General features: G+C 32.8%; 3 protein-coding genes across 3 annotated transcripts; 2 read left to right on the top strand and 1 right to left on the bottom strand.

The window, feature by feature from the left end:
* Nucleotides 1-327: 327 nt before the first annotated feature.
* LOC140054133 (organic cation transporter protein-like) lies at nt 328-8,060 on the bottom strand. The gene is made up of 9 exons (XM_072099015.1): nt 7,546-8,060; nt 7,061-7,164; nt 6,759-6,913; nt 6,430-6,598; nt 5,873-6,014; nt 4,829-4,917; nt 4,171-4,379; nt 3,522-3,630; nt 328-2,594 (listed from the first exon to the last, which is right to left on the bottom strand). Exons 1-9 carry the CDS (start codon nt 7,930-7,932, stop codon nt 2,354-2,356), a joined length of 1,605 nt encoding a protein of 534 aa, XP_071955116.1. The 5' UTR covers nt 7,933-8,060; the 3' UTR covers nt 328-2,353.
* Nucleotides 8,061-10,165: 2,105 nt separating this feature from the next.
* On the top strand, nt 10,166-15,860 carry LOC140055448 (uncharacterized). Its single transcript, XM_072100787.1, has 3 exons — nt 10,166-10,414; nt 10,613-10,855; nt 15,816-15,860. Exons 1-3 carry the CDS (start codon nt 10,166-10,168, stop codon nt 15,858-15,860), a joined length of 537 nt encoding a protein of 178 aa, XP_071956888.1.
* Nucleotides 15,861-17,781: 1,921 nt separating this feature from the next.
* LOC140055447 (sulfotransferase 1B1-like) lies at nt 17,782-20,680 on the top strand. The gene is made up of 5 exons (XM_072100786.1): nt 17,782-17,916; nt 18,703-18,826; nt 19,267-19,361; nt 19,585-19,759; nt 20,553-20,680. Exons 1-5 carry the CDS (start codon nt 17,782-17,784, stop codon nt 20,678-20,680), a joined length of 657 nt encoding a protein of 218 aa, XP_071956887.1.
* The last annotated feature ends 377 nt before the right edge of the window (nt 20,681-21,057 follow it).

Genomic DNA, 21,057 nt, shown 5'->3' with positions numbered 1-21,057 from the left:
TGGTCGGGAAGGTGGCTAAATGTGTCGAATCACTCTCATGACACTCATGCGCAGGATTGGTCATAGCAATAAGTAGCAAACTGATACAAATATCATAGCCATAGATAGCAAGAAAATAGCTGTGCAATTGCTATATCAGGATATACAAGTAGCCATAAATAGTACAAAAATAGCGGTGCAATTGCTATATCAGGATATACAAATAGCCATAAATAGTACAAAAATAGCGGTGCAATTGCTATATCAGGATATACAAATAGCCATAAATAGTACGAAAATAGTGGTCCAATTGCTATATCAGGATATACAAATAGCCATAAATAGTACGAAAATAGCGGTGCAATTGCTATATCCAGGATATACAAATAGCCATAAATAGTACGAAAATAGCGGTGCAATTGCTATATCAGGATATACAAATAGCCATAAATAGTACGAAAATAGCGGTGCAATTGCTATATCAGGATATACAAATAGCCATAAATAGTACGAAAATAGCGGCGCAATTGCTATATCAGGATATACAAATAGCCATAAATAGTACGAAAATTGCTGTGCAATTGCTATATCAGGATATACAAATAGCTATAAATAGTACGAAAATAGCTGTGAAAATTGCTATATCAGGAAATACAAATAGCCATAAATAGTACGAAAATAGCTGTGCAATTGCTATATCAGGATATACAAATAGCCATAAATAGTACGAAAATAGCTGTGCAATTGCTATATCAGGATATACAAATAGCCATAAATAGTACGAAAATAGCTGTGCAATTGCTATATCAGGATATACAAATAGCCATAAATAGTACGAAAATAGCTGTGAAAATTGCTATACTGTACTTAAAAACCAATAACTGTAGAATTGCTATAGGCCTTCCTTCTTATAACCAACGATAGGCAAGACAATTGCTGTTCAATTGCTGTATCAGGATATAGGCAAATAGCCATAAATAACAAGCAAATATCTGTGAAAATTGCAATACTTGAAAACCAACATGTTATAATTCAATTCGATTAGGCCTAAATCTTTTATTTCGGAATTTATGGTTCATAGAAAATAAACATAATTTATATAAGTAACACATTAGAAATAAAGTATGATGAGTGACTGAGTGCAATATGACTCGGTCTCATTGGTCTCATTTTAGTACCGTATTCCATCTGGAGAGCATCTTTGACTCATACAATATAGAAAAATATATTTTCACTTTCATTAAGTCCACCTTGGAATCTTTTACTTTTTAATATAGAAAAAGAGTAGCCAAACAAACGCGTTGCATTATATGTTTTGATCGAAAACGTTGACTGGAAGTCAAAGTTATTTTTTTAACAAAAAAAACGTCTGTATTTCAGTTAAATGATTTTTTCGACTAATTTTTGGTGAAAGTTAATAACTATTATGATACTTCAAAATGACCCACTTTTCCCACTTTTTTTTCGAAATCTTTTTTTTAATGTTTTTGGAATTAGTCAAAGGGACAATATATCTGTAACGTATTGATATTGTCCATATGTAGGCCTACTTCATTTAAATTTTAAGGGGAACCTTGTGCTTTTGGAATGATAGAACTAAGAACTACGATGAGCTTATTCCGTTTAGTCATCGGATAGATAAATGACATTTTAATTCAATCTATTACAATAGCAGATATTATTATAAATCAGTTTATAGTAACTGTATACTACCTATGTTGACAATGTCTTCACTACCAGCAGCTATCAAGAGGCAATGTGTTTGTTTTGGGAACACCTAATTCAATTCAATTCAATTCGATTCAACTTTATTTCAGACAAACTGTCCATATGAAACATATAAATACAATAAAAAATAATACAAAGCATTATGTGACAACCGTCATGGAGAGAGGACTAATAATTATTTGTTGACATATAGTGTCTCTTAAAATACATGTGGATTATGTTTTGGGATTTATTGGATGTAGACTGTAGACATTATTATATTATTGATTACTATAGTTTACAAAACAACACATTATTATGGCTATACTGATACGTACTAGTTAACACACGTAAAAGTATACATGAGATTATATATACAAAAGTTCTATCCATTTTCTATGCAACTTTGAATCTTTTAGAATACGAGAAAAAAACACATGTAATTAAAGTATTGAAGCTCTTTTCAAAATGTTTATTCTACGCGTTTTGTTGACATGTTATTAGGCCTAAATTATTTTAAGATTCGCGAAAAGAGATGGATATTATTTGCATTATATGCACAAATTATAAGCCTCCGACCATAAGTTTATACCTAAAGAAAACAAATTTCAAAACCCCAAAAATACCCTCTTACTGTATTGCTTTTAGTTGTTTCTTAGGCTAAATACTAAACAATTCTGTTGCTTCTGGAATTACTCAGTTTGAAATCCTCCCCTTCTTTCAATGTTTCTGGAAGCTGCATTCCATTGGTTTCAGGAAGGGTTAATGTTAGAAATCCACCCGCAATGCTCAAACAACCAAATAGTAGATACGGCAACGGTGACCATACACGTTGCAGTTCTAGAATTAGTGGCGCAATAACTCCTCCAACTCGAGCAGATGTTGATGATAGTCCTAAACCAGTGCTCCTGAAAAAGTTAAAAAAAATTATTATGACATGTAATAGAAAAGAGCGACCGGCTTATAAAATAATTATAAAAAAGGTATCATAGCTAACCTTGATGACTATAATCGGGTGTATGGAAACATATTGTGGAAACCCATTGTAATTCCTTCAATTGCAATATAGTACATCCATGAAATATTTATGAAGAAGGTGCAATTATATTATAAAGTTATAAGGTATAGGCCTACTCTCCAAGAAGATGACGAACTTTCTGGGTTCCATTATCTCAATTACATGAATTAGCTAGAGTTACATTATTTGACGCTATGAACGATCACACGTGGTCTTAATGTTCATTCATTTGAATGATTTTAAACATAAATACCTAAATTCGTATTGAAAATGAAAACTTTTCTTAATTTAGAGATTTACTCGATGAAACAAACTTGTATAGGCCTAACGATTGATCATTAAATTTTAATGCATTTGAAAGGAAAAATTAACCATTCTACTAATGATCTTGTACTCAACAGCCATGGCACATTTATTATACATTTTGAGAATAAATAATGAATATTTTAGGCGGAGATTCGATTATTGCAATTAATGAGGAATCTCTCAACATTTGTTACTTTGTGAACTACTTTAAGAGCTGCTTGGTTAGTAGCTAAAAACATTCCCATTTTCTTCAGCAGAGTTTCCCCCGTTGACATGATGTTGCTTAACACTTCGTAAATACTTGGTAAAATTGTAGATTTTAAGTTTTTGTATGTACTTTATAAGCCTACTTTGTTTAGTTTTTACAATTTTGACTGCACCATAGTTTCGTGAGTGCCAGAATTCTAAAGGTGAAGTATTTCAAATAAATAAAAATATATCTAATAAACTGTATCTTGTTGTATTTCTGACGTCATATAATTTTAGTTACACATTATAAACAATTTATTACCTAACAGGTGTTGGGAACAATTCAGCTGAAAAGACATACAGTGCTGAAAAAGCGAAAGAGAGGCAGAATTTTCCAATCATAGCGGTAGTAATTGTCCATGTTCCTATAGCTGTAAACAAAATATATATAATATTATATATTATTACAAAATTACATATTGGACTTCAGTCTAGCATAACGTATGTTAATCACTGGCGTAACGTAAAAGAAGCACGCTATATGTGTATAATGTTAGTATCATAGGCATATTCGGTATCATACGAAATAAACCTAAACATAATACATCATATATATAATAATAATAATCAATATAAATAATAATAATACATGTAACATCATTTGGGCCTGAAATCTGGATAAAAATAGACCTACAGAGAATCCCATTATAAGACTAAAGAATTTAAGATCTATCACGTTAGCATTTCATACTGTGACAATTCTTGGTGGTAGACCCTAAGCGTAGGTGTATGTAACAAGGCTCTTAAAATGCAATTACGCAAAGACTCGCAGCATGTTACATTAACACACAAACGGCTCCGACTTGCCTTCAGTGAAAGTGAATGTAGCTGTAGGCCTACCCGCAAAGGAGATTGATCTCCTGCTTTTCCACCAATAATCAATTCAATTAAAAGTAGGCCTGTACACTCACGAGTCCATAATGTAAGAATGCAGCCTATCCCACCAATCAACATTGACCAGAATAAGGAGTGACGTCTGCCAATAATGTCCAGTGCAAATACGAGCAGGATTCTGCCGGGAATGATGACGGCACCTCCAATAAAGAATGCAAGGTAGTCATTAACTCCAAGACCAGATGTACTCAAGCTTAGACCATAATAAACAAAACTGGCAACAAACCTGAAAAATGTGTTAATCCAATATTTATAAACAAATTTTATCGAAATAGACACAATATTTGAGATTTACCAGTTCTTTTAAGTTTTTTTTTATGTGTACCATTACATTTCATTTTGACATTAAAATGCATAAAACCAGATGGTGTGTACTATATGCACTTTATTGTTTTGTTTTCCCCAAAGAAGTGCCGCTCATTTTGATTAATGTATATTGAAAGTGGAGGGTTTTGAATTAAAGCAAAACGTACGGATTTTGGATGGTACGGATTTTGGTGTCACGTAGATCTTAATGAAATTTTGTTGAAGCCAATTAAAGATAAGAATATACGTCCATTTGTCAGATATAAATCTTAATCGTAAGCAATATAATAGTATGAGTATCATAATATGAATATTAAATAGGTCATTTAATTGCCTTGATATTAATAAATGATAAATATTAGTAACTACCACACAAACATCAAACTCAGTGTTTTTCGCCGCATATTCGGAGTTTTGAAAAGACCAACGATTGCATTGTTTCCCTTGGGTTTTTGATCCTGTAGGAAAACAAAATATATAACAATTTTATATATAAATCTAAAAGCAAATTACTGAAAAAAGGACAATGCTGTGGGTATCACTGGCTGGATCTTAGGTTGACCATGTTCTCCCCAGTTTTAATTTTTTTAAATGTATAATTACACTCAAATAGACCAAATAAATAATGAAATGAAATGAAAATAAAGTAAGCAAAAAGCGATAAAATAAAACAGCCAGAAAAAACAGCAGAGCTTCGGGCTAGCCCTTTGTATAATATATTATAATCAATGATCTCCATGGCACCATAATGATTTTTATTATTAATATTATTATTATATTTACATTTTGGTGATAATAAAAAATAGCATCACCATTGAACCAATAACAATTAATTATTTGTATACTAAATGTGCAATGTGATATTCAATATGACAAAGAAATAAATAGGCCTAAGCAAAAATGGAAAATGTTTGCATGCGCATTTCTGCCAAATACAGTACCGTATGCCTACGTGCCGTTTTCAAAACTTGCGTCGAGTCATAGGTTATTGTTTGCTCATGAACCAACTACAGTATTTGTAATAACATATAACATTAAGGCTTTTAAAGGAACAAAACTTTGCCCATCCCTTTTTTTTAAATTCTTGGTAGTGACTTAAATAAAAAATGTTCACTTTTTTTATATTTGAATTAATTAACGTTCAATTAGTCCTAAATCTAAAACAAAAATATTTCTGCCTTACCATTCCAACACATTTCTCATTTTTATAATAATATTATACTGTATTATTCATCATTTACAACATTCAAATTCTTTCTCATACCTTAGGCCTGCATATTCTAATCTCTTTATTACGTACGATTCTTACTCATTTCTTATTTTAATAATACAGACATCATCTGGCACAAATATCTTATACTCATTCACTACATAACTGGACATAAGTATTCAAGAATGACCAATTAAAGTTACCTCATTACTTTCATCAGCATCATCCTCGAAGATGTTTTGCGTCATTTTAATGCAATTTGTTTTAGCAGCTTTGTCAATTGCAGCCTTGGCCTCCTTCAATCTCCCTTCCATGATTAGCCATCTTGCAGATTCTGGTGTAAAACTAAACAAATTACAATAAGAACCATGCCAATGATTTTTTTTCTTCTATAAAATTAAGATGTTTTCCAAAAATATTGGGACAAAAGGTCAAGTACCGTTAGAGATTTGACAAGGTAGGACATGATTAAAACTCAACAATTTATGTCGTGGAATATCGATAGTTATATTATACTGGAATTTATTTTCAAACGTTACGATGGTTAAACAAAGAATCATAACTATCAAGTTGTAGGCCCTAAGCCTATGATTAACAATGAAAGTCGAGAGAAAGTGTGTACGAGTTAACGTTTTGTACTTTGGTAATTAGTAAAGAACCGTTAGCACGGGAATAGAGAGAGTTATCTGGCTCAGAAGAGGAACCTGGTGTATGATTTGTATGAATCAACTTGGCAGCCTTAATTATGAAATCAACCTACGGAATTAAGGCTAAAAAGACGACACCCCACAGTGAGATTACCAATTGTAGTATCCGCCATCTCGGGATCAGAAAAGCCAAGAAAGCCAAAACCATTTGACCAACTGCCCACAATGTCGATGAATAGACAATTACGTACTTCCTATAGGAAGGTCCAACCCATTCAGTACCTGAAAGACCAACAATTATCGCATGTGGAAGGTGTATTTGTGGCTTGAACTGGACCAAATAGATAAATGTTGTTTATTCAACATTATGCTACCGGTATATCAGTTCCTGTTCAACTTGATGTTACAAAATAATCTTAAAGTTATTATTAAAAAAACTTACATAGAATATAGGCATTCATAAAAACTCCAATATTAGCGACTCCAACGACAAATCTTAGGCAAGTAAACATGGCGTATGAAGTGGAGAATGACGTAGCAAAACCAAATATACACTGTGTTGCCAATGACGCAAAGAACATTGGTTTTCTACCTAACCTAAATAAGCAAAATGTAATCGTTAAAGATGTATTGCCTTCAAAACATGAACAAATAAAGATGTATAAAAGTGACATTAATAATTCAATATGTCTTAAATTATCTATTTAGTTCCAATAATTTATAGTTCTAACTATAACTGCCTACCTGTCTGCCATTGCACCAATACAGAATGATCCAACTAAAACACCCAAGAAGAAAATTGACTGCGCGATTGCAGGTTTTGTTTTGTCGTCACAGACAAGATTCCACTATGATAAATACAAAACATAGTAATTAAGAAGAAAAAGCACCGACTAAATTCCAAACCTTAATCACAGATTGAATAATAAATAAATACTCAATGATTGTAATTTACATCAAGGCCTATTTCCGAAAACAAAACTGCTACTTTACCAAAATCTCTCTTATTTAAATCAAAAGCAAAAAGATTGTAAGATACATTAAACAAAAATTAGAATTGATGCCGAAGATAAAAAAGTGTAAATCTAAAAACAGATTCTTCAGAACAGAACGTCAAGTTTCGTAACTTTGGTATAAACAGTAATAGTAGGTAATCGACATATACCCATGGTAGAATGATTTATCAGAAAATAATGAATAGTATAAAATACTAGTTTTAACTCTTTTACCTCTTGTATGATTGTTGATTTATACTGCTGTGTATCGTACACCCATTCGTGGCATGAGCCAACAGGCCAGCCATCGGTTGGCTCTCCTCCGCTTAGAAACGTATCAACTGTAACATTAGTAAATTTAGAACAGCCTTCGCCATCACTGGGCGCCAAAAAAGAGTACTTTGCATCACTGCATCGGTTTTCTGTTAGATTCCAGGATGCCGGGCATTCTAGCTCTTCGAACTCCGATGTTGTGCACCAGAAGTCAACATTAGCTGCTAAGAAAACCTGACCGAATTGATGAAAAGAGCAATGAAGCCATACCAGACAAACACTGAAAAGTATACGCTTCTGATATGTTCCGAAACTACCAATGCATTCAAGAATTGCGTCGAATTTCATGATTTAAAAAATCTTTAAAAAAGTAAATCTACAGCAGTCAAGTTTCATTGGTAAAACTGCCAATTCTAATTTTAACGATACAAACCTTTTAAAGTAAGCCACAATGTCGTGTATATTAATAGCGTCAGTTAGGACTGTTCCATTGAGACGCTCGCTCTGTCACGCCTTGATTATAAAACTTCGCTATAAAATTGAATGTAGGGATATCTAATATTATTTTATTTTCATTGAAACAAATAGTCGAGGAAAGGTCGGTATACTTTACCAATCAACAAACTAGTAGTTGAAAAACAATTTCAATTAATGGATGTAGGCAATTAGCTTCGCTCGTGTACCATCTAGGTCGTGCCCACAGATGGTTCTCGAATACACAGTAATTTCAGCGTAAAAAAACTGGCGATTTCAAATGTATGTACCGCAGGACTATACTACATTGTCATTTACAGAATCGAATAAATAGACACGATGATTTATGTAGTCAACTAAAATTAGCACCTTGGGAATTACTTCCGAAAAAGAAACTTGTCACAAAATGATTCCAAATTTTTGACTCATTTAAACAAACCCAATTTGTGTTTTGTATGTAACATTAGGGTTGAGGGATGGGAAAAGGATGGGTACAAAGAAGAACAATGTTTAAATATATTCTTTATCCACTCAGTAACAAAATATTTATATGTTTTATAGGCCTATAAAATTAATAATACCACTAAATACAGTAAAACATTTGCGATTTGATACTTTTATATTTAATACTTATATTTACAGTATTTGTAAAGTATTGCAATACTATATCTTAAGGTTTTAAGTTTATTTTCCAAGGGCCTGTCACGACAAATATGGTTCGGGCCCAAAATGTTATTTTATGATGATGAGTCCTTTTTTCTTCCTAGGCCTAATCAATATTGGTATAATTGTTTTATAATGTTTGTATTGAATTGATTAACCATAAATCAATAATGAATTAAATTGTTGTTAACATCATGGAGGAATGAATAATGTTAAAACAAAAGAACAAAGTGGATTAAAACCAGATATATTGTACACAAAAAGCCTATAAACAAAAGTACTAATTATTGATGAGTTGCTACTAATAATGTTAATTAAAAAAACAGGCTTAATTTATAATATTAAAGTAACAAATGAAACCCCGTAGTCTTAAATAATATTAATAATGGCTAATCATGACCTTTTTTGAATGACATATACATTATGACTCATTTTGCGCACCATATATTTGTAAGACCAGACCATATTTGGCGGTCAAACACAGTCCTACTGCCCGGATCGATTTTATCCAGGCCGGACCAGTTTTGGCTAAAAAAGCTCCGGCTGGACAGGTTTTGGCAGCCATAAATGGTCCCTCGAACTGATTTTGGTGGCCAAAACTGGTACGCCGGTGACCTAGACCGATTTTGGGCCCATAAATTTGCTTACTTAAACCAACTAATTTGGAATGTTCCATTCATCGCAAATCAATATATTTGTATAAACGTATATTAAATCTATCAAAATAGTATTTTTCAAAGAAAATCGCACTGTTTTCAACATTATGATGCTGTGCTTCAGCTCTTCAACCGGTTTTCAGCTATTAATAACAGATATTGCCTGCTTAGAGGTACGCGCTTCAGGAAATATATTCCCTTGAACAAAATATAATTCCCCCGAGGAAATGTCAAATCTTATATTTTACCGATATAAACGGCGATATCTGTTGATATAAGTTGAATATCTACTGAATCGGGTGTAGCTAGGCCTCCTTTAATGTAAATACTAATAAGCCTGCCTAGGCCTAGTTAGGCGTTGCATTCACCTTACCTTGCGAAGAATAATTTACAGATACCGTAAATCTTCTAATAGTAACCCACATTCTAATACTAACCTCCCTTCTAATAGTAAACCACCTTATAAGTCAATCTATAATAATAACCCAGGAGGATTGAGTGTTTTTGAGTTTATAAAATATAGTTAGAGTTCAACCAAATTTGTTTATTCGTACTGTTTTATTATTGGGGGTGGGTTACTTTTTTCAGGTGCCTAATTTAAGATTAATAGTAACCCACTACTCTAATAGTAACCCCTTCTAATAGTAACCCATTCTAAAAAAACAATTAAAGAATAATTAAAGAATCTATGCAACTATAGACCAATTTCACTGACATCTTTGTTCTCAAAGGTGCTCAAGAGTATTGTCACCGATGAACTCCGTCTTCATCTGGACGAATTTGGACTCATGTTTGATGGCCAATATGGTTTTACTCCAGGAAAATCTTGTTCCTCAGTCTTGGCTGAGGCTACAACATCCTGGGTTAAGGCTTTAGATAATGGGGCACCACGGATTGATGTCGTGGCTCTTGATTACAGTAGGGCATTTGATTCCATCTCGCATGACATTCTGGTGAATAAGCTTTCAAAAACGTATGGTGTTGGCGGTGTATTATTAAAATGGATTAACTCTTTCTTATCTGGTCGTAAGCAAAGAGTAATTTTTAATGGTGTCCAATCTGACTGGTGTTTAGTCAAGTCAGGTGTCCCCCAGGGGTCAGTCGTGGGGCCATTATTGTTCAACATTTACGTGAATGACTTAAATCTTCACTTGGAAAATAAACCGTACCAATATGCTGACGATACATTTATTAGTAAAGCAGTTTATTCTTATTGTGATTTTATTTCCTTACAGAGAGACATTAACAAAATCTCTGAATGGTCAATTTTAAACAAACTTATTTTAAACCCTACTAAATGTAACATCTTGTCTATCGATAGAAGGAGAGCTCCATCTTCTAATGACTATGTACTTAACGAGCAGGTTATTGCACATGTTAAACATCTGAAAATTCTTGGTGTGTACATATCCGATGATTTGTCATGGTCTAAACAAGTCCATGAGGTTGTAAATAAGTGTAATAGAACACTGGGTCTTGTTAGAGCAATTGCTGGTGGTTGTTCTACACCCGTTCTTTTAAAATTATACCAGTGTCTAGTCCTCCCTCATATACAGTACTGTTGCGAGGTGTGGTACCCTTATCGCATATGTCAAATTCAAATGATTGAGCAAATCCAGAGACGGGCCACCCGGTTGATCTTACATCAACGTCGTCAGGAACAGTCATATGAGGGGAGACTAGACACTCTTGATATCCCATCCACAATCGCTATTAGAGATTGTTATACTGTTCTATTTGTTTGCAATGTTTTACTTTATCATCAAAGATCTATTATTTATAATTTACTCATAGTTAATAATCGTCATGATACTCTCACTTTCAAGCATCTTCGCTCCAGTAATGATATGTCAAAATTTTGCATCCCGACCAGATTCACTAGAACTTGGAATTCCATACCCAATGAGATTCGTGATATTTTTGTTAATGGTTCTTTTATTAATTTTAAATTATCTCTAAAGCTATATTTTAAATGTCGGAGAGAAACTTTTTAAATTTTTAAATGAAATGATATGTCTACTATATTTGTATATATTCTTGTTATTTGTTATTTATGTGTTGGAGAGACACACCTTACCGGTGACAGCGTTTGTTTAATGCTTTTGTCTTTCCTCGGCCTCGTGTCTTGTTTTTCATATATATATATATATATATATATATATATATATATATATATATATATATATATATATATATATATATATATATATATATATATATATTATGTTTTTTTTGTAATGATTATTTTATGTTTATTGCCGAAATGAATAAAATAAATAAATAATAAATAAATAATAATAACCCAGGGTTAGAATTAGAAGATTTACGGTAATTACTAATTAATTATTCCTTGGCAATAAAATATTCACTTAGGCCTATAGGTTGTTTAAATTAATAGACGAATGTCCATCAATAAGCATACATTAATAATAATTGTATTATTATCAAGTAGGCCGAAATAAAATTCCTCTTCTTAGAGCCGAATCACCGGATGTTCAGCGTGCCGCGCGTACCAGGTGGTGGTAGACGCTATAGAGGTACCCTTTAAGTATGGTAATTATTATACATGAGCAGGTAATTTGCATATTCATATTTCAAGAAGATCAAAAGATCACCTCAACGTATAGCGCTGATAGCACCGTGTGTGTAATTTTCGTATGTTTTTTCTTTCCGTGTTGTGTTTATTTAATAACCTTCATAATAACTCTTTCGTTTCTTGCGTCGGTAGTCGATTTTAGTAATTGTTAAGGAAACTTTATAAATTATATCTAGTTTTATTGAGTTTTATTCCCTTGTCTTGCCTGATCGCCGATACACTTACTCCTAGGAGTAGAGCGTACACTCAACAGGCTCTATCTAGTATAGTATAGTACTGTAGTAAACCTTTATTTAATAAACACACTGTGTTTATTAAATAAAAGTTAACTGAGGCACCATTTAACTGTTATGAGCACCACTTTACTGTGTTTATTAAATAAAAGTTAACTGAGGCACCATTTAACTGTTATGAGCACCACTTTACTGTGTTCATTAAATAAAAGTTAACTGAGGCACCATTTAACTGTTATGAGCACCACTTTACTGTGTTCATTAAATAAAAGTTAACTGAGGAACCATTTAACTGTGATGAGCACCACTTTACTATGTTCATTAAACTGTGATGAGCTCCACTTTACTGTGTTTATTAGATTAAGTTACCTGAGACACCATTTAACTGTGATGAGCACCACTTTACTATGTTTATTAAATAAAAGTTACCGTACCTGAGGCACCATTAAACTGTGACGAGCACCACTTTACTGTGTTTATTAGATAAAGTTACCTGAGGCACCATTTAACTGTGATGAGCACCACTTTACTGTGTTCATTAAATAAAAGTTACCTGAGGCACCATTTAACTGTTATGAGCACCACTTTACTGTGTTCATTAAATAAAAGTTAACTGAGGCACCATTTAACTGTTATGAGCACCACTTTACTGTGTTCATTAAATAAAAGTTAACTGAGGCACCATTAAACGGTGATGAGCACCACTTTACTGTGTTTATTAGATAAAGTTACCCGAGGCACCATTTAACTGTTATGAGCACCACTTTACTATGTTCAATAAATAAAAGTTACCTGAGGCACCATTTAACTGTGATGAGCACCACTTTACTGTGTTCATTAAATAAAAGTAAACTGAGGTACCATTTAACTGTGATGAGCACCACTTTACTGTGTTTAATAGATAAAGTTAACCGAGGCACCATTTAACTGTGATGAGCACCACTTTACTGTGTTCATTAAATAAAAGTTAACTGAGGCACCATTTAACTATGATGAGCACCACTTTACTGTGTTCATTAAATAAAAGTTAACTGAGGCACCATTTAACTGTTATGAGCACCACTTTACTGTGTTCATTTAACTGTTATGAGCACCACTTTACTGTGTTCATTTAACTGTGATGAGCACCACTTTACTATGTTCATTAAATAAAAGTTAACTGAGGCACCATTTAACTGTGATGGGCACCACTTTACTGTGTTCATTAAAATAAAAGTTACCTGAGGCACCATTTAACTGTGATGAGCACCACTTTACTGTGTTCATTAAATAAAAGTTAACTGAGGCACCATTTAACTGTTATGAGCACCACTTTACTATGTTCATTAAATAAAAGTTAACTGAGGCACCATTTAACTATGATGAGCACCACTTTACTGTGTTTAATAGATAAAGTTACCTGAGGCACCATTTAACTGTGATGAGCACCACTTAACTATGTTTGTTAAATAAAAGTTAACTGAGGCACCATTTAACTGTGATGAGCACCACTTAACTATTTTTATTCAATAAAAGTTCACTGAGGCACCATTTAATTGTGATGGGCACCACTTTACTGTGTTATTAAATTCGTTTTAATTGTTAATAACTAATTATCTAACTCAATTTAATTAGTAAACATGGTTACATCAGTTGTTTAAAATCAGTACCGAAAGTACAAACCAACTTTATATACCAGTGAGTAAAAATTCTAGAAGTAACGCGCGATTTATCGAATTTTGCCCTGACATTAATGTATAGGCCTATATAAATGGTTTAAGATATTTGGGTAGTAAAATCTGTAAGGGAAAAAAACGGATGTTTTAATTTGGGTTTTCTTTAAACTTGTGTTTACTTTTTAAAGTTACAGTTAAAAACAATTCAAATTGCCACATATTATTATATAACGTTCAGATTATAGCAACATTTTGTAGTTTGTCAATTATTTTGTTCTGCCTGACCATGGAGAATCCTCTATGCTCTAACAAAATATTACTCAGGCTCCAAATATACATGTTATCAGGCCACTTGGTTGGTGTGTAACAGCGAGATTCTTTTGTCTATCTTTCTGATAAAAAAAATTGCTAGTTTCCCCCATTCGTATTAAAAGGCATTGTCCATTTATGAAAAGCAAGAAAAACATGAATTATGATAAACAATTGGCAATAATCGCACAATGTGTCAATTGAGGAAGAAAAAAAAGAAAACAAACATGTGCGTCAAAATTAAATTCAACAGGTTTTACGAACTACTGTACTACCGAGGATGAATAATGCATGTGCTTGACTCGTATAACTCCATTTATTCATAGCATTTAACAATAATATCGGAACGGGCATATTAATAGGATTTAAGAATATTATATAATAAAACACAATACATGGTTCACAGACATTTTAAACCTTAGAGTTTATGTGAAATACCCTGTAGGCCTACATCAACATTAGGCTTGATTTGATCGGCAGGCAACTATTCTTAAGCAATGCAGAAATCATGAAGTAGTTATTGTTTATATAAAATGATTTCTGCATCGCCTCGCTAAGAAAAAAGTCACAAACGGCTGTGGGTAACCCATAACCCAATAATACCACTATGAATGGGTATGGGTAACCATTCACATGAGCTCATAGAGTCATCATATAGAAACTACATAGATTTGGCAGAAACAGATGGCAGTTTACGTATAAAGGAGGATCTTGATCTTACCCGTGTTATTCGTCATGCAGGTTTTGTAATATAGTACTTGTCCGTGTGATTAGTTAAAAATAAATAGAAACCAATGTTATTAGATTAATTCTCCTTTCCTTTAAGACACCAATTATAACTTAATTATAAATTATTTGAGGACAATATTGGTGGCATATATATCCTTTGATTGCATCTTTCCTTCCTTTAAACATGCCATAACTGAAAACTCTTCACTAACATAAGGGCGAAAATGATGGTGGTCAGACCAAATTTCGAGAATCCTTGCTTTGAATAAATTAGCTCGCACTACGTCTTTAGTAGGATTTCTTGTTGTTTAGAATTGGGTTTAGTATGTTTTCTTACAATTCTGCGGCTGAGTTACTTTTTATATGATTTTCATTCACTTGTATTCATTTGTAAGGCAATAAACTTGAATTATTAATAATTATTATTAGGAAGTTATTAGGGTTTGCATGGCGAAATCAGTATGTTGATTTAAAGTTTGCGGCACACCACGTATATTTAGCTCTGAGAAAATGTTGAGCATAAGATGCGGTGGTTTAGATAATTGTACTGTCGGATTCTTATCTCTCAAAGAGTTTGTGTCTTCATATAAGCCTATGCTTAAAATAGAGACACCATTTTTGGTATTCCTTCATTCTTTTGAATATCTGCTTTCTCATTTATAATGTAGGATTATTCAGATTTTACCTTATTTTTAAGATTTAATACTGCCAGATGTTCTTCGAGTTTGTCTATTCGGTTTTCGCTTCGGCTGACAAAAATTGACATCGTCTGCATCGGCTTCTGTTGACATCGGTTATGATTGCCAATGTTTTTCGCTTAATCTCGAATAATATAATTTATAAAATAAAATACATTGTTCACTTTGTAAAAATACTAAAAACATATCATTATCTAATAGTTATTTTTTTTTTTTAGTGGGTAAACCATGATAACAGACTTTTGCTACGTTTCGGCTACTAACATCGGTAACAATTTATGAGTATTTTTCGAGAATCAACAGAAGCTATTTAGCTAGCACACTCTAGTAATACGCAGACAGCCGTCGTAAGTACTAATGTTTGAATCTATTGAAGTAATGGTAAATGATTAACCATTTTGAATGATTTATTATGACAATCAATGTGGATATTTTGTGCGCAATAGGCCTATACACAGATTTCTGTTTAAACTCTGTGGTAAATATTTAGAATGGTGTTGGAAAAGAGGTTACCTAAGCTTATGAAAGGTATGAACCCGGGCAGACAGACAGATACTCAGAGATTTGGTGAATTAGTAAGCTGATTACAATCTTTCATGCCACGCACGTTTACCCTCTATTATCATTTCCAATAATGGAAATTATTAAAGTGCTAGAAACGTATTATTAAACTAGGGCAAGCGTCAACACAAAAAACTAACTACTCCAACGGTTTTGAAAACCTCATGGTGTGCCTGCCCTGTGGCTTAACGGTTGACCTAATCCAGAGGCTAGTTTTTTTATAACCATAGACTTAAATAATGGTTTTTTTTTTAAAGCATCTGTCCCATAAATGAAAACAATTACGAGGTGTGGTTCTATTTTGGAATTCGAAACGTTTGTCAGATTTATATTGCATTACGTATAAAATTATTATTTTGTTTAACTCTGTGTTTGGTGTTCCAAGTGGTGTTGAAGGTAAGCAAAAATCGTCTTGCTATAGATTCATGATTCCAATTATGAATATCACTGATTTTGATTATACTCCAAACTAATAGGATAATGTAAGTTTGGCAACAACCCTATATTCTTGTAGGCACTCAAAGTAGTGCTATACCATCAGGACAATGGGCTACTGTTAGTAATCAAATATGGTCTCAAAATACGTACAATTACAGAGGCAAAGAGCAAGGGTTAACAATGTATGCGAGGTATCCTAAAATTGTGAGGAATAGGCTAATGATAACGTCTTGTAAATAAATTCGAGGCATCCTTTTAACATTATTTTACCCAAAAGTGTGAGGCATAATAATAATAATAATGAATGATTCCCATGGTAGGCCTATAGATATTTTGTTTTGGGCATAATTATTTTTATTTCAAATTTTATAATTATGGTCTATATTAGGCCTGTACATAAAAGAATATTTAATATTGCTCTTTTATATCTATTTTTTTTTTTATTATATCTAGATTTTATGTCTATTTTATTTTTACAACAATACAAGTGCGTGTTATCTAAATATCACGCATAATTATGGAAATACGGTAAATGGCGTGGAAAATACATAATTCCCGTACGGCAGCAGCTCTCATTAGAAAGCGATGCATAGCGTCATTGAACTAGAGTATAAAAAGGTGCCTCAATGTACTTCTTTAATCATTTTCCCTATTTACATCTTTTAGCGGTTTTTAAGAGACGAGGAAAGGAAGCTCCCTTGTACAACTGGTTCCACCACTAGGCTGGTGCAATGTATTAAAAATTTCAAACATGTAGGCCTATGCACAAATGTTATTGGGATTATATTTAATTTTGCTGCAGTCATGGAATTTTCAACCAAAAAGATTGATGACGTCGAACTGAATACACACATTGTTGGAGGCGTTCGCCACAGACGTCAAGTTACCTCCAGAAAATTGTTACAAGATCTACAAACCTTTGAAATTCGTACAGATGATGTTGTTGTCATTACTTATCCTAAATCAGGTAGGCCTACTGTCAACTGTTAGTTGAAAACAAATTATGCCTAACGTATGAGGTTGCTTAGCAGAAGCTTCTGGTTTGACAGCTTTTGACAGAGATTGAACAATTGATTTTTGTCTTCAAACTTCTTAGGAACAACTTGGATGCAGGAGATCGTCTCGGTTTTAAGACACAACTGTGATTTTCAAAAGGCAGACGAAGACTTTATGCGCGAACGATTTATGTTTCTAGATCACCAAATTGGAAACGAGATTGCGCCATACATAAAAGCAAAGACACAACCGTCTCCTAGGTTATTAAAAACACATTTACAAAAACATCAACTACCGCCTCAAATATTTGCCAAGAAAGCCAAGGTATATATGTATTTTACTGGCATGAAGTGTGTTTTATTTGTACTTACAAAAATTGCTGGTGTATATTTGTAATGACTAAAATATAAAAATAATAAAATATGAAACATTTAACAGTAGACCTACTACACAGTACAGTACTGTCCCTTATTTGGTGACATCAACTCCATCATTTTTATGCACACATGCTCATAATTGTTTATTTAGACCTACACTGGAAGATTATTATATTATTGTTGCAGTCGAGTTTCATTGTTACTAGGGGTCATCTGATGTGCCACATTCGTACACGAATTGATCAAAAACTTTATGTTAATTTTTCAAAACCCAATTCAGCTTCAGACCAAGATACTTTAAATATGTAAAAGCTTATTATTTCAGATCAAAAACTCGTTTAATTGTGTCAAACTGTACATGTTGCTTCCACATTTTCATATCATCATAATACTTGTTCTCGTTTTTCGAAAAAACGCCCTGTACATTACGTAGACCTGTAGTATTGTTGAAACAAGGAAGTAGATAGATGTTCTCGTGAGCTGAACACTGTAAATTGACTGTGCTTGTAGTTATAAGTCTACCAGCAATGTTTGTGTTAAAAACACAACATTCAGTTCCAAATTTCTAGATGTCAAATAAGATCCATGCCATTTTAAATTGTTTTTAAACAATATGCTTGTGCTACTGTGAAACATTATGTACACTAGAATAAACACCCGCCCCAGAAGGGGTAACTCTTTACCACCACACCACTTTATTAGTTTATATACTGTATACTCTTTCTTTTTTCAGGTTATATTTGTTAGCAGAAATCCTAAAGACACAGCTGTATCGTACTTCAATTTCCATTTAGGGGTTGTGGATCTACCTAAATATACATGGCAAGATTTCTTGCATAGTTTCTGTATTGGCGACGGTAATTTATAGAAAACTTTTGTTTGCATAGAATAAAGGCCAACTCAGACAGCGAAGTACAACGAGGTCCAAAGAGTTGTCTCGTCGGGAGAAAATTAAACATGATTAAAGTTCTCGCGACGACTTAAAAATTACGACCGGCGCTATCTAGAGACGACCGTCTTGTCGGGATTCAACTCAGACAGCATCGACGAGTCAAGACGTTTCGTCGGGCCTCATCGTAATGCTGTCTGAGTTGGCCTTAAGAATGCGTTTTCCATTAAATCAATATAAATGTCAAGAAATACCGTCCAAAATAAATAAAGTTCGAAATATTGAATCATAATGACTGGCCTCACTTTACTTTTTTTTCGGGGTTTGTTTTATATTACCCTAGATAGCCTTGGTTATTGCAAACTAAATTGTTTAAAAAATATTTAAAAGAAAGCACTTAATTTTTAGTTGTGTATGGAAGCTGGTTTGAAATGAATACTTACTGGTGGAGTCAACGTACACAGAAAAATGTTTTGTTTGTCAAGTATGAAGAAATGCATCAGGTTGGTATCACGTTATAATAACATTTACAATGTGTGCGTTATGGTGAAGATTTACATAACCCCGCTCCAGTTTAGGTACAGTAATTAAATCAAATTGTTACTTGTATTATAAAATATCTCAGGTGTGAGGGACGCTTTGTTCACAAAGTTGTTCCTTTAAGAGTGACTATATTGTATCTTACTTTTTTACTCACAATTAATAATTACTACATGTTTTTTAAAGGATCTTTCTAGTGTTATTTTGAAAGTATCCAAGTTTTTGGGTTGGCCAGTTCCAGATGGAAAACTTGCTGACATCGTTCTCCACTGTTCATTTGACTCAATGAAATCAAATCGTAAAGTGAACTTTTCAGAACATCCTTTGATGAACATTGAATCGTATCCATTTATGAGGAAAGGTTAGTAGTTGCATGGTAACAGCAGCTAAATATTTATGAAGATATATTAATTTATATTAAATTACAATTACTTTATATTACAAACTATACACGGTTTTGATGGCACTAGTTCAACCGTACGTTGTAGTCTACTTGTTAGCAGGCCGTGTAATTAAAATTTAAATAAAGTGACCTTGTTTTCTGTGAACGGCGTAAAATTGTATTAAACCTGGGATCTGTGCCATATATATACACTATATATAAACATACAAATGTTAAAGTTAAAATTGTGTATACTTTTTAAAGCTTTGTCTACACTATCAAACTAGTTTGGTGATGTTCCCACGGTAGTGGTATGCCCAACTAATGGCAGTGATATGATATTGTCCATCATATATGGGCACATCAAATTTTATTGTCGCATAAAGTTTGATAGTGTAGACAGAGCTTAAGGTTGTACTACAACTTCCTCCGCGAAGCGTCCCATCTGTCCAAAAAGAGTGTATTAATATTCCATTTTTGACTATTTGCCTTTTTTAAAGAGATCTTCGTATAAGTACCTAATGAAATTTAGAAAACGATCAAAATATTTCCAGATTCATATTTTACCCGCTCTTTCGTTAAAATTGTATTTTTATTTTATTCAATCAAAACCAACGGCGATAATTACCGCCACTACCGACAAAAACAGTTAACAAATATATATATATATACAGTATATATAGATCAGCATGCTGATAACATGAATGTTATTATGGTATTATGAAGAGAATTTACTTGGTTTATGATTATTGATATGATTTATTTTTTTCAGGAATAGTTGGAGATTGGATACATTACTTTACAAAGACTCAAACCGAAAAATTTGATGAACTTTACGAACACAAAATGCAAAATACTGGCCTTCAGTTTGAGTATATAAGTAAAACGATTTGTGTATAGCGAAAAAAACTACGATAAATTAACAGGTTTTAATTTTGTGTGCCGTGGAAACGGATTTACGGATGGATTGAGAGTGCAAAGAATGTTACTCTGTATTGTCAATTTAAGCGAATAACAATAGTAAAAATATAAACAAATATTAATAATGAATTTGAAAATTAACATTAATCATAATCTGGTATTAACTATTTAACTCTTTTCGTTGTAATTTTTAAAACTGTGAAATTTATATTTTAACTTTGTTAATCCAGTAACGATAGTTTGAAAATCTGTTAATAATTGTAGTGATCATCATCATGTCTCATCATACACTGTTTGTGAATTATAAAGCGCCAAGTGTTGAGACACCTGTAAGTGCTGTACATATTAATACCCTG

This window comes from Antedon mediterranea, chromosome 7, assembly GCF_964355755.1.
Source record: "Antedon mediterranea chromosome 7, ecAntMedi1.1, whole genome shotgun sequence".
Classification (NCBI taxonomy): Eukaryota; Metazoa; Echinodermata; class Crinoidea; order Comatulida; family Antedonidae; genus Antedon; species Antedon mediterranea.
The sequence above is the reverse complement of the archived record's forward strand: the minus strand, read 5'-3'. Positions and strand labels throughout refer to the sequence as shown.